Source organism: Microtus ochrogaster, unplaced genomic scaffold (genome assembly GCF_000317375.1).
Source record: "Microtus ochrogaster isolate Prairie Vole_2 unplaced genomic scaffold, MicOch1.0 UNK1, whole genome shotgun sequence".
Classification (NCBI taxonomy): domain Eukaryota; kingdom Metazoa; phylum Chordata; class Mammalia; order Rodentia; family Cricetidae; genus Microtus; species Microtus ochrogaster.
The window spans coordinates 40,980,306-40,994,572 of NW_004949099.1; the positions used below are offsets into that span (position 1 = coordinate 40,980,306).

General features: G+C 48.1%; 1 protein-coding gene across 1 annotated transcript in view; it reads left to right on the plus strand.

Annotated features, from left to right (window-relative positions):
* The window catches only part of Tspan11 (tetraspanin 11), a 66,909-nt gene that overhangs the window by 12,704 nt on the left and 39,938 nt on the right, over positions 1–14,267 (plus strand). Inside the window, exon 2 of the mRNA XM_005365277.3 lies at positions 13,789–13,883. Coding sequence (XP_005365334.1) covers positions 13,800–13,883 — 84 coding nt within the window. The 5' untranslated portion in view covers positions 13,789–13,799. The remainder of the gene's footprint in view (positions 1–13,788; positions 13,884–14,267) is intronic.

Here is a 14,267-nt window from a genome sequence, read left to right on the forward strand (position 1 = left end):
GAGGGGAGATGCACCCTGAACGTGGACAGCACCACCCAATGGACTGATGAGGGGAGATGCACCCTGAACGTGGACAGCACCACCCAATGGACTGAAGCCCTGGGATGAATAAAGATGAAAGGAGGAAGAAGCCAGTTGAACACGAGACTCTCTCTCTCTCTCTCTCTCTCTCTCTCTCTCTCTCTCTCTCTCTCCCTCCCTCCCTCCCTCCCTCCCTCCCTCCCTCCTTTATAATTATGGTTATAGTGTGACCAACCACCTCACACTGCTGCCACCATGTCTTTCTCACCATGATGGAGTCTATCCTTTGAAATTCAAACCAAAATTACCCTTCCTTTGTAAGTTCCTTTTGTCCGATATTTTGTCATAGTCACAAGAAGAGTGATACTTCATCAAATACTAGAGGGAAGCAGGCCTGGGAGCACACAGGAGACTTGAGATGCAGGGAGCACTGTGAGTAGATCCAGCTTGGAGCCCATTGCCCTCCCTGTTTCTAATGGAGGTCGAGTTCCTTGCATCTAGAAGCAGAGCTACAGTAGAATTTCATTTCTTCTTTGTGAGAGAGATATTAACCAGAGAAGACTGACTCCCAGAGATGTAATCCAGTGAGAAAAAAAGTGCTGAGCTTCTGAACCAGAACCCAGCAGGCAAAAGAATCGTCTCCCATGTATCTAGGATGGAAAGGTAATTCCACTGCACCTGTCCAACTTTAAAGATTAAGACCACAACATACATCCACTCTCTACATCTCCATATGTTTGATCTAGGGTGCTGTGGTTGGGCAACCATACACCCTTCATAATGGAAGAAGGGGGAGCAACTTCTAGACCATGGGAAGCCTAGGCCATCTTGTGACTTAAACATGAGTAAGTTTGATGCCACCACCCACCTCTGGAAGAAAGACAACCACTTACCAGCCCCAGCTGGAAGGAATCTGTGGTCTTCTCTTTTCACTTTGGTGCTGCTGTTTGTTTGTTTTGTCAAATACACCAACCCCAGCTGTTTCCAATCTTTCTTGAGATTGCACAGCCCACGTCTTAGACTCCATTCACCATGATATATTACATTGTCCAGCCTCTGCTTGGCAACTTCCGTGAAAAAGTCGGAAAGGGAGCACCTATGTTCAGCAGGGAATGATGGGTAGTGTAGAGCAATGCTGGCTAATTGGAAGTGAGACACTGAAGGAAGGTGGGCAGCTTGCTAATCTCACAGCTGTATGGGGCACACACTGCACAATTCCATGAGAAGCCATGCACATGAGCCATGATGGGGCTCTCTCTTTCCAGAGTTGAATGATGGGACTGTGGGATCTGTCTCACTCCCTTGATGAATCCGACACCCCAAGCTCTTGGATCTTCCTGTAGCCATTAAGCTTATCCTAATTGGGTCATCTGAAACCTCATTCTAGTCTGAGGGGCTTGAAAGAAGGGTTTCTGAGTTCTCAGATTCAAGACCCGAGTTCTCTCTCTACAAACCTGAGAGGCCTGCCTCGACGTCACCCAGACTTGATACTGGATCTACCCTGCATATAAAACAGAAGCTGTGGTCCAACCTCACTCACTGACACCCTCAGCCTGGGAAGCTGCTGTCCTGTACCTGAAACAGGAGGGCCCCTGGCCAGACAGTCTGTGTGGCTTCTCAGGCCCTTAGTTCCCTAGGCTATAAACTAAAGAAACCATACATCCCGGAGCTGAAGGTAGGATGTCCTACTTCCCTTGGGTTTGGCATTATTTATGGACATCCTGAACTGTTTAGGTTCCATGAGCACAGTATATCTCTAACATTGGGATACAGAAGGGGAAGGAAGGATGGGCAGGGGGTGGAAGACAGATGGGGAGCCCTTGGTGTAATCCATATTGAGTGCCCCTGGTGATAAAGCCTTTGAGATCCTAGGTTTCCCCAGGTTCAGCTGTGGATACAGCTTAAGGACTATAACAAAGGCCAGATAGAGAGGGTTCAGAATCTGAGGCAGGGGGATGACTGTACGTCCATTTTCAAGGTTTGTCAGCTTCCTGGCTCCAGCCATGGTTCCTTAGCGGTCTGGCTCGGGAAGTGTTGTTCTTTCTTATGATGTTTCCCATTTGTGGGATGGGAAATGCCCTGTTCCCAGGGAGTCTTGTCAGGATCAGTTTAAAAGGGCTGTCTGCTTTGATGTGTGGCGGGCATAAGTCTGAATTTCTCATCTGAGGATAAAACAGTGAGGAGAAAGAGAATGTTGTGGAAAGGGCAGAGAATACCCAAGGGGAAGGTAGGAGTTCCCAGAGCTGACCTGGGTAAGGCTATCCCAGGAAGTCCTGGCTGCACAAAGCCATCTGCATAGGAACTCTCACTGTGCACAACATAGGCATGGGTCACAGTTGCCATGTACAAGATGTTCTTCTCTCCCCTCCATGATCTTCAGCTCCACTTCCCTGGGGACCTGGGGGAGAGGACAGAGAACTATCCGAGTAACTCTCAAGAAGTTTGAGACCTGTCAGGAAATTCCACAGTGGATCTGCCCAATAGTTCCATCTTTCCTTCAACACCAATTAATGCCCACACATCCTACACCCTACGCAGTGCTCAGCATCCAGGACTGGGTTCCAGTTTCAACTATGACTAGCATTGAGAGTGCAACTTGGGGTTCACTAAAGGGGCTCAAAGACCATGGATTTCAGAGCAATACACAGTTGGAAAAACCCACTGAGGTGGAAAGGGTGGAATGGGAAGATACAGAGATTTGGAGAGTAAAGAAGATTGCAGACAGATAGCCTGACATAGTGGTGATGAGTGTTGATTGCCTTGACGGGTTACCTCGTCTAGGGTTAGTAACCCGCCCGGCAGTTCAGTTATTCCAGGGTCCCGGAGAGGCACTATCTGGAATATATGGGCTAGAAAAGAGGAAGGAGGCTAAGCTGGAATTCCTGTCAAAGCCTCCGTTTATTAGAGATGGGGTACAACTTATATAGGGTATGGAGTTGGGGGGTGGGTACAGGGGCCTGAGCTCTTGCCACGTAGTTCACGTTGGTCACGTGGTCCGTGTTGGTCACGTAGGCAGGAGGTTATCTTCGGTCAGGTCACTGTAGGCCAAGAAGTCACGAGTTGCCACACCTAGTTCCCTATGTAGTTTAGGCCAAGAAGTCACAAGTTGACACACCTAGTTCTCTAGATAGTTTGGAATGTGGGGTGGGTCCCGCTAACAGATAGCTCTCTATCAGCCAATTTGGGTGTGGGGTAGGCTCTGTCAATAGAACTATTCCTAACACAATTATGGGTGTGAGGTTCTCTGTAGACTCCCCAGGGTGATGGTTCCTGCAATGATTTTAGGAGGAAATTGGCTCCTAACAGATGAGCCTGCAGTTAGCATCGCCCATCCACAGAACATTCTTAATAATTACAATAGCAGACAATGGGTATCAACTGGCATTGTCCCAGACACAATAGGTATAAACAGGGATGTTGTGTGGGTACTCAGGAACATGTTACCTGGTAAGACTGCCTGACCACCCTTAGCTTACTGTGTGGCCTCTGTATAACCTCTGTGGCCCTTTCTGCCTCTGTGGCAGGAGGTGGTTCTGAGGCCCATCTCGTGGGATATCTGTGAGCCTTAAAGAGATATACTTATGAAGTACTCAGAGTAGCGACCACTGTGGTGTGTGTGTGACAGCCTTGACTGTTGCTGAGAACCTTCATCTAGGATGCAGAAATGTTCTCAGATGACTGTGAGGACAAAGGACTTGAGAAGGACACCTCGCCTGACCGAGACAGGGAGGTCATCCTTGTAGTTCAATGCACAGAAAAGCTACAGCTTGGCATCAGAAAGTTAGACCAAAGATTGCAGCCAGAACCCAGGTCTCCTTAAGCCTGCCTTCCTGAAGTCACAGGGGCTTGGGAAGGTGGCACAAGCACCAAGACAGATACTGCCATCTGAACTGGACGAGCTCATGCCCACTGTGATGGCTGAGGCCATGTGGGTACTTCTGCTGGAGTCCCGACTGCAGGTCGCCCAGGCTACAACCAGCCTTGCAGCGCCTGTGCCTGGAAACCTCCGAAACCATGAGCTAAATTAAGCTCTTCCTCCTTTCAGTTGGCTTCTCTGGCATTTTGTCACAGCAAACGAAGTTGACACACCACCCACTTTCCACTGTCCTTCACTGAGGAAGGTTACTGAGCTCTGGAATAAATGGTCCTTTGAACATTTCAGGACATAAAATTCTTGCAAATTCTCCAGTCCAAAGGAGGCAGAATTGGCCCAGCATCACCTCCGATGTGCAAGGCAGGAAGCTGAGGCCTGGAGGTCATTTGACTTGTCAAGGATCACAGTGCTGGGTGACAACTGGTGTTCACATCCAATGATCAGTGTGGCTGCTGTGTTTGTTTACACACCAGTCTCGTCATGTGTATGGGAAGTTCCTGATTCGAAGATCAGACTGCAGTTTTTAAAAGGGGGGAAAGTTAGAACCACTTAGCAGAAGATGACAGCAAACAGAACCTGAGAAAACTCGTGTGTGTGTGTGTGTGTGTGTGTGTGTGTGTGTGTGTGTGTGTGTGTGTGTGTGTTGCATATGGAACCTGATGGAAACACATAGCTAAAGACAGGGCAGAGGGTGGACTACTGCATATAATGCATGCTGATGCTGCAAATGAGGCCAAAAATAGAAAGAAAAAATAAAGGCCATTCCTGTACTTATGAAACTTTGCTCTGTACAGAAAGGCTAGGGATTCTTCCTGCCAGGACCTTAACTCAAGGTCCACCTACAGCACCATCCCTGGGACTCTAGTTAGCCATCAACCCTGAGTTTGATCCAAACAGTGGCCCACATCCATCCACGTGTGTGCAGTAGCTGACCCCAACATACTGACAAAGTGGAGCCTCCCCAGAGACTCTGTACATACTTTACAGCAGGACTCACAACCACAGGATTCCAAACCTCCAGCTCAGGCAGCCAGGGACAAGGATGTGGTTCCCTCCAGCCGATTCTGTGAACACAGCTGGTTCCTTTGTAATACACGGCATGGTGCCACCTACAGAACCAACTACAGTGTGTACCCAGGACAGACATGATGTTCTTAGCTCTCACTGGAGACCACCAATCTGAAGGAATCTGCAAGAAACCAAAATTAGAGCTACAGGGGGCAGGTCAAGACACACTGCTGTGCCAGGGCTCACCCTCAATATTCCCACCAGGGGACTGAACGGCAAATTAGGGTCACACAGGGGCTTTGCCTCCCTCTCTAACCCTCAGTCAGAACTGTCCATCAGGAGTGGACACCTTCTGTAGACTACAAAGCAGCAGCATGACCTCTGGCTCCTCCTGCCACCTAGGCTTGGCTTCAGTTCTCAAAGAAGCTCAGTAGCTAAAGGGCATGCCATGAAAGCCTGGTGACCTGAGTTCATAACCCACGATGTAAGAGGGTAGCACATGGGCCCGTAATCTTGCCATGGTCACGCTGACAAGTGGGAGGCAGAGGCAGGAGGATTGCTGGACGTTCAAGGGCCAGAGCTGTGAATCAGTGCCCTTGTCTCAAAAAATGTAGAAAGTGAATATCTATACCTAAAGCTGTCCTCCGACCTACACACACACACACACACATACACAGAGAGAGGGAGGGGGAAAGAGGGGGGAGGAAGGGAGAGAGAGAGAGAGAGAGAGAGAGAGAGAGAGAGAGAGAGAGAGAGGGAGAGAGAGAGAGAGAGAGAGAGAGAGAGAGAGAGAGAGAGAGAGAGGGAGGGAGGGAGGGAGAGAGATGCTTCCAGCTGCCCCTCCAGCTCCCAGCTCTGGGATCACTGAGAGCCCTGTACTCCTAGTTTCTCGGCCTTGTCAGAACCATACCTGGCTCGCCAGGACAGCAAGTCCATCTGGGCTCCTTCTAAGGCCTCTCCCCTTCTGAACTCTCTGAGACTGTATCCTAGGCATAGAAGGTGGAGCTTGCAGCAGAGAGACTGGAGTCCCCAAGCCTCAAAGCTGGTGACATTATACATCCAGTCCTCAGGAAAGGTCCAGAACATGACATCACCATCCAGGCATCTGCTCTTGCTTTTCTGAGAAGGCCTGTAGCGTGCCTGTGACCTCAGCAACCCCTGAATCCAGCCTTGTTCCTCCATCAACACTCTGACCCAGGAATGGTGCCTGAAGCCACTGCTCCCAGGGACCAGTGAAAAGGTTTCAGTGTTTCGGTGGAAACTGTCTTAGATGTGTGTTGCATGGGAGGATGTGCCCACACTGCCTCATCCCCACCACACCTGGGTGATGCCCGACTGTCCCTGGCTGCCAGGACTGAGGCAAGGGGAGATCCTGAGATCAGCAGCATCTTGAAGCAGAATGATGTCATACCTTCCTGGTCCAGGCCTCAAAAGCCCTGTCTTTTTCCTTTTTTAAAGTGATTTTATTGAGCTCTACATTTTTCTCTGCTCCCCTCCCTGCCTCCCCCCCCCTTCAACCCTCTCCCATGGTCCCCATGCTCCCAATTTACTCACAAGATCTTGTCTTTTTCTACTTCTCATGTATATTAGATCCATGTATGCCTCTCTAATGGTCCTCTTTGTTGTATAGGTCCTCTGGGATTGTGATTTGTAGGCTGGTTTTCTTTACTTTATGTTTAAAAACCACTTATGAGTGAGTACATACGATAATTGTCTTTCTGGTTCTGGGTTACCTCACTCAATATGATGTTTTCTAGCTCCATTCATTTGCCTGCAAATTTCAAGATGTTATTTTTTCTGCTGTGTAGTACTCCATCGTGTAAATGTACCACATTTTCCTTATCCATTCTTCAGTCTAGAGGCATTTAGGTTGTTTCCAGATTCTGGCTATAACAAACGATGATGCTATAAGCATAGTTGAGCACATTCCTTGTGGCACGATTGAGCATCATTTAGATATACATCCAAAAGTAATATTTCTGGGTCTTGAAGTAGGTTGTTTCCTAATTTTCCGAGAAATCACCATACTGATATCCAAAGGGACTGTACCAGCTTGCATTCCCACCAGCAATGCAGGAGTGTTCCCTTTATCTCACATCCTCTCCAGCATAGGTCTTCATCAGTGTTTTTGATCTTGGGCATTCTTACAGGTGTAAGATGGAATCTCAGAGTTGTTTTGATTTGCATTTCTCTAATGACTAAGGATGTTGAACATTGCATTAAGTGTCTTTCAGCCATTTTAAATTCTTCTGTTGAGAGTTCTCTGTTTATGTCTCTGCCCCCATTTATTTTTATTGGATTGTGTGTATGTGTGGGTTTTTTTGGAGGGGTTGTTTTTGGTTTTGTTTTTTTGTGACCAATTTCTTGAGTTCTTTGTGTGTTCTGGAGATCAGACCTCTGTCTGATGTGGGTTGGTGAAGATCTTTTCCCATTCTGTAGGCTGTTGTTTTGTCTTGTTGACTGTGTCCTTTGCTTTACTGAAGCTTTTCAGTTTTAGGAGGTCCCATTTATTAATTGTTTCTCTCAGTGTCTGTGCTGCTGGGGTTATTTTTAGGAAGCTGTCTCCTTTCCCAATGTGTTCAAGTGTGCTTCCAACTTTCTCTCTGTGAGGCTCAGTGTGGCTGGCTTTATGTTGAGGTCTTTGATCCAATTGGACTTGAGTTTTGTACATGGTGATAGATATGGATCTATTTTCATTTTTCTACATGTTGATATCCAATTATGCCTGCACCATTTGTTAAATGTGCTTTCTTTTTTCCATTTGATTTTTTTTCTTCTTTGTCAAAAATCAGGTTTCGAAGGTGTGTGGATTAATATCTGGGTCTTCAGTTCGGTTCCATTGGTCCTTCTGTCTGTTTTTATGCCAATACCAGGCTGTTTTTGGTACTGTACCTCTGTAGTAGAGTTTGAAGTCAGGTATTGTGATGCCTCCAGAAGTTCTCTTATTGTACAGAATTGTTTTGACTATCCTGGGTATTTTGCTTTTCCATATGAAGTTGAGTATCTTCTTTCAAGGTGTGGGAAGAATTTTGCTGGGATTTTGATTGCATTGAATCTGTAGATTGCTTTTGGTAAGATTGCCATTTTTACTATGTTAATTCTACCTACCCAAGATCATGGGTGATCTTTCCACTTTCTGGTGTTTTCTTCAATTTTTTTCTTCAAAGATTTAAAGTTCTTGTCATACAAGTCTTCCACTTGTTTGGTTAGAGTTACTCCAAGATATTTTATGCTATTTGTTGCTATTGTAAAGGGTGATATTTCTGTGATTTCTTTCTCAGCCCATTCATCATCTGTGTACAGGATGGCTACTGATTTTTTTTTTTTAGTTAATCTTGTATCCTGCTACATTACTCAAAGTATTTATGAGTTGTAGAAGTCCCTTGGTAGAATTTTTGGGGCTGCTTATGTAATTATCATATCATCAACAAATCATGGGAGTTTGACTTCTTCTTTTCTGATTTGTATCCCCTTGATCTCCTTTTGTTGTCTTATTGCTTTAGCTAGGACCTCAAGAACTATATTTAAAAGATATGGAGAGAGTGGACAACCTTGTCTTGTTTCTGATTTCTGTGGGCTTGCTTTGAGTTTCTCTCCATTTAGTTTGATGTTGGCTGTTGGCTTGCTGTATATTGCCTTTATTATGTTTAGGTATGTTCCTTGTATCCCTGCTGTCTCCAAGACCTTTATCATGAAGGGATGTTGTATTTCATTGAAAGCGCTTTTGGCATCTAATGAGATGTTCAAGTGGTTTTTATTTTTCAGTTTGTTTATATGGTGGATTACGTTGACAGATTTTCATATATTGAACCATCCCTGCATCTCTGGGATGAAGCAAGCTTGATCATGGTGGGTGATAAAAGCCCTGTTTCTAAGAAAGTAATGTTTCTAAGAAACATTACTGTCCTAGGAAATCAGGGTCATTGGTTGCCCGAAGCCTGAGTCTTGTCCCTGTAGGCAGAGACTGCTCATTTGTTTCATGGCTGCCTGGACATGAATAATCACATAGAAACTATACTAACTACAATATTGTTTTGCCAGTAGCTTATGCATATTTCTAGCTAACTCTTACATCTTAAATTAGCCCATTTCTATTAATCTGTGATTCACACCAAGGCTGTAGCCTACTGGTAAGGTTCTGGTTGGCAGCTGGCATCTTTCTCCTATGGCAGCTACATGGTATCTCTCTGACTCCGCCCACTTTCTCTCTATATCTCTGTTCAGATTTCCTGCCTTGCTTTACTCTACTAAGTCATTGGCCAAAATAACTTCTTTAATCACCAAAGGTAATAAAACATATCCATACCATACAGAGGGAAATCCACATCATCTCTCCACCCTAAAGAGTTAGGATACTGGGATGCTCAGATAAGTTGGCCACTTACATATCAGCAAACCTCCAAGTGCCCATATGATCTCCAAGTATCCTGGTGAGATCTACTTTTAAGATTCCCACCCAACAGGCAGTGAGGACTGCACACAGTGGGAAGGGCCCTGACTCTAAAAGGCCACAGAGGCCCCAGCTCAACCCATGGGCTCTTGGCACAGTTCCCTTCTAGAACAGGCCATAGTCAGCTTGTGAGCATCCCTAACAGCTAAGGCTCAAGAAGGCCCCATCTCTTCCTGGGGCCTTGACCTCTGCTATGGCATTGTCTTCATAGCCCTCTGCTATAGCAATGCGAACATACGAGTCATGGAAGGTTAGGACAGCCCCTTCAGGCATGGGAGCTCTCTGAGCCTGGTGCCTCTAGATGGGCAGGGAATCAAGTTGTTTTGGATTCTTGGCCTTTCAGAAGCCAAAGAGGACATCAGTTTGGTGAAACAGAATCTGGGGGACACTCACCTCTTTGGTACTCAGACGCTTGCTTGTGACTCAGCATCAGAGGTTGACAGGGGATGGTGAGGCACATCTGTGATGCCTGCACCAGGAAGGTAGAAGCAGGAGGATCATGAACTCTGGGTCAGACTAGGATATAACAAGACCCCACATGATGGTTATCATTATTGCCAACTTGACATAGCCTGGAATCACTGGAGAAGAAATTGTCTACATTGGACTGACCTGTTGGGAACAGTTTCGTTGACCTATTTTGTGTGGGAAGAACCAGCCTACTGTGGGCAGTACCATTTCCTAGTCAGTGAGTCCTGAACTATGGAAGAGTAGAGAAATAGAGCTGAGCATAGTAAGCCAGCAAGTGAACATGCACAAATTCATGTCTTTCTGCTCGTGACTGGATGTGATGTGACCAGCTGTCTGAAGTTCCTGCCTTCACTTCCCTACATTCCTCACAATGGTGGACCTGAAACTGTAAGCTACAATGAACCTATCTCCTCTAAATTGCTTTTTGTTAGGGAATTTTAATCAGAGGAACAGAAATTAAGATACCCTGTATCAAAAAACGTGATGATTCAGTCGGGCGGTGGTGGCACATGCCTTTAATCCTAGCACTCAGGAGACAGAGGCAGGCAGATCATCGTGAGTTCGAGGCTAGCCTGGTCTACAAGAGCTAGTTCCAGGACAGGTTCCAAAACTATAGAGAAACTCTGTCTCTAAATAACCAAAAAAAAAACAAAAAAAACAAAAAAAAAATCAAACACACACAAGATGATCACTTCATCCCCAGGGAGTACCACATGCCCCCCACAGTCTGACCCCACCCCCTGGAAACAGATTCTTCCAGTGGTTCAGGGTGTCCAGTTCCCAACCCTTATGAACAGAAATAAAATGTACATGTGCGGTCCACCTGTCTCCTGGAAACTGGAAGCTCAGTGACAGTTGGATGCCAGTGGTTGTCAGGGACTATCCAAGGCCTTACTGGGAGCTGAGACTCTGTGATACCATGGCTACACTCCCTTCTCCCTGTTCTGCCCCTGATATCTGATTAGGGAAAACAAAAACACATCACAAAGAGGTAAATGCACCAGGATAGGATGGTGGAGCATTAGTTGTCAATGGAACTTATCCCATCCCATTCATTCCTAGGGGTGGGAGCAGCAGAGCCAGTGCATGGACCAGGAAGCTTCCAGGGAGCCAAGTAACTCTTCTTTACAGCACTGGTACCCTCTGTCCCCCGCCCCTCTGCAGCCCCTCCTCCTGCCTGTTTGAAAACCTTCTCTTTTGCCCCTTCCCATATGCACCCTCGCTTAGCACAACTGATGTCAGCCCTCATTGAGAACGTGGCCCTGTGCCCTCACCCTCTAGCCCCTTCCTCACCTCTGCCTCCCAGCTTCCCCCTCCCTCACCTCTGCCTCCCAGCTTCCTCCTCCCTCACCTCTGCCTCCCAGCTTCCCCCTCCTTCACCTCTGCCTCCCAGCTTCCCCCTCCTTCACCTCTGCCTCCCAGCTTCCTCCTCCTTCACCTCTGCCTCCCAGCTTCCCCCTCCCTCACCTCTGCCTCCCAGCTTCCCCCTCCCTCACCTCTGCCTCCCAGCTTCCTCCTCCTTCACCTCTGCCTCCCAGCTTCTTTTTCCTCTGCTCACTCCTATCCAGGCAACACCTTCCTACTCTGTACATCTGATCTGCACAGGGGCTATCCACTGTGCCCAGGATCTGCACAGGGGCTACCCACTGTGCCCAGAATCTGCACAGGGGCTACCCACTGTGCCCAGTTGTACTCTGTGTCCTGTCCTCTATTCGGATGCCTTCTCCACATTGGACTCCAGTGCCAGATACATATTTCTACCCTCACTAGAGAAGTCTGGGAAATGTGGGACTACCCACTGAACATTCCTGGACACACTCCCAAGCTCCTGAACTTACATGCAGTGACCATGCCGGGACCACTGCTCTCTAGGGACTTTCAGTCCTGAGCCTTGCACCAATATCCTTCCCATACACCTTCTCATACACCAGAAGGGACACCGACAGTCCCCTGGGCATAGGGGGATCTCACTAGAACCCCTCCTCCTAATCATTATGGTTTTCAGCAGAGGCAAAATTAGCCCGTGATTAGTATCCCCCCCCCGCCACGTGCAGCATGAAGGAAATGCAAAGCAAATATCCATATGCATGAGATACACAAATAAAATGTATAAGCAAATATCCATATGTATAAGAATGAAACACACAGGCAAATGCATACATGAGATGTTCAATGGCCGCAGCCAACATGATGCTCTGACCACAGCCCAGCTGCAGCACACCTGGCACTGACTGGCATATGCTGGCACGGGCTGGCACACGCCTCAGTATTCACTCTTTGTCCCGCCAGAGCAGAGAAGTAGCGGTTAGTTATCACATATTCAGATGTGTGGTTCAAAGAAACCCCAAGTCTGGTGGAGGTGAGCCCAGGGACAGTATAACCACTCCAAAATTATCAGAGCCCCAGGTTCTTTGAACATGTGGCACTGCCCTTTCCACCCCATGGTTCATGGTTTGGAGCACAAAGTAGCTGCTTGAAGTCCAGCCATAGCATCAGCATGCCAAGCAGCCAGGGCAAGGGAAAGAGAGACGCAGCCTTTTTCACTCTTAGGATGTGACTGACTTTGTCGGAGGTAAAGAACGGGGCTTATCAGTGGCAAAGGGATTGCTCTATCAGAACAAAGTCACAGCTCCAAATCCGTGTGTGCTCCACACCATATCTGAGAAATATACAGCCTGAAAATAAGGAGAGTCTACCAGACCTTGTATCTGCGCAGGAGTCCGCTGAAAACCTCCAAAGCCAATGAAACAAGCCGGCCCAGAATTGGAACGAGTTGACCTCATTGACCTCTAGAAATTGGTCCCCATTCTTACCAAGTGGAAGGGAAGCCCCTGCCCCACAGAAAACACCTTCAAGAAACCATTTTGCCCCTGCTGCTCACACACCATTTGCCTGCCAGGGGTTAACCCTGACCATACCTCACAGAGAGGCTGGGATGGAGCAGCACCACTCCAGGTGGCAAAGTCGCCAGCTAAAACAGAGAGATTACCTTCCAAGAGAACAGAGCGAGTGTACCTCCCCTGCTGTCTTCTGGCCAAGCCTCCTCACTTGGTGATGTTGCACAGAGAGGTTAAGTAACCCCTCACAACCCAGGCGCAGAGACAACCTGCTGAGGTGTGTACCTATGGAGAAGCAAAGAGGGCTGATGCTCAGCAGGCCTTCTGGAGCCCCACTGATTTCCCAGTTCCCGGGGTCATCCATCCAGGGGTCAGAACAAGACAAGGTGGCATTGAGCCAGAGATGGGGCATCTGGGGGAATGAAATGGGACAGTCATTTACTGAGCACACGCTACGTGCAAAGCCTTGTTAGACCCTGGACGAGGAGGATCTCACCGATTTTCCTGAGGGTCCTGCAGCGGAGCATCATCTCTGCCCCTACAGATGAGGCCTCAGGGTGGGAGGGCGTGGGCTTGCCCACAGCACACAGTGAGGACTTGAAGCTAGCAGTCAGCATACAGAGCCCCCCAACTTTTGGCAGAGTCACTAGCCAGCTGGACCTGCTTCCTCTCTTGGGAGCTGGGGATTTGGGAACAGGTGAGGTGGCCTATGCAAACATCAAGGTCCCTTCCAGACAGATACCTATGCACAGAGACCCATGCAGAGATTCTGCTCAGAGCTGCAGCTCTGCCAAGTGTGTGGGCATGCACGAGCAAGTGTGAGCATGTGTGCAAGCATGTGACAAGAAAATATGTCCTGCAATGGTAGTAAGACATAGAGAGACAAAGGACTCTGAACACTGTGTCATATAACAAAACTGAAATCCAAATGTCTAGAAAATTCCACTCGGATCCCCCTTCCATAGGTTGTATGTCTTCATCTGGGGTCCACACTACACATGTACAGCCAGGGCCTCAGTCTCAAACCCACTGGGGAACACTGACTGGTGAAGCCACTGTGGGTGCTGGGGCGGGAACGTCAGGGATCACTGTGGTGCCCCTACCCAGCATGCTCGTGTCCTCCACAGGCCCAGCTGCCATGGCACACTGCAAGACAGAGCAGGAGGACTGGCTGTTGGCCCACCTGAAGTACCTGCTCTTCATCTTCAACTTCTTCTTCTGGGTAAGTAGAGGCTGTGACACGCCCCTCCCCACACCTTCACTCTGGCCGCGCTCACTTTGGAGTCTCTGTAACAAGGTCGGCTTTTCCCAAGTCAGAAACCGTGCTGGGACCTGTCCTGCCCTGCTCTCAGAGCAAGCCCTGCCCTGGCTGTGCTGGCTGCAGCTTTCATGGAGTCCGTCAGAGCATACCCAGGCCAAACTGTGCGTGCAACCTCATCCATCGTCCCTGTCTCCAGAACACCATGTCCGTGCTATCCTGACTGCCGAAATGACGTCCCCTTCCCACAGAAATCCACTGGCCTTGCCGGCCATGGTCTCAAAGCTGCACTGAGACAGGGACAGTCTCTATGGCATCTGACACAGGTTTCCCACAGCAGTGTGGCCT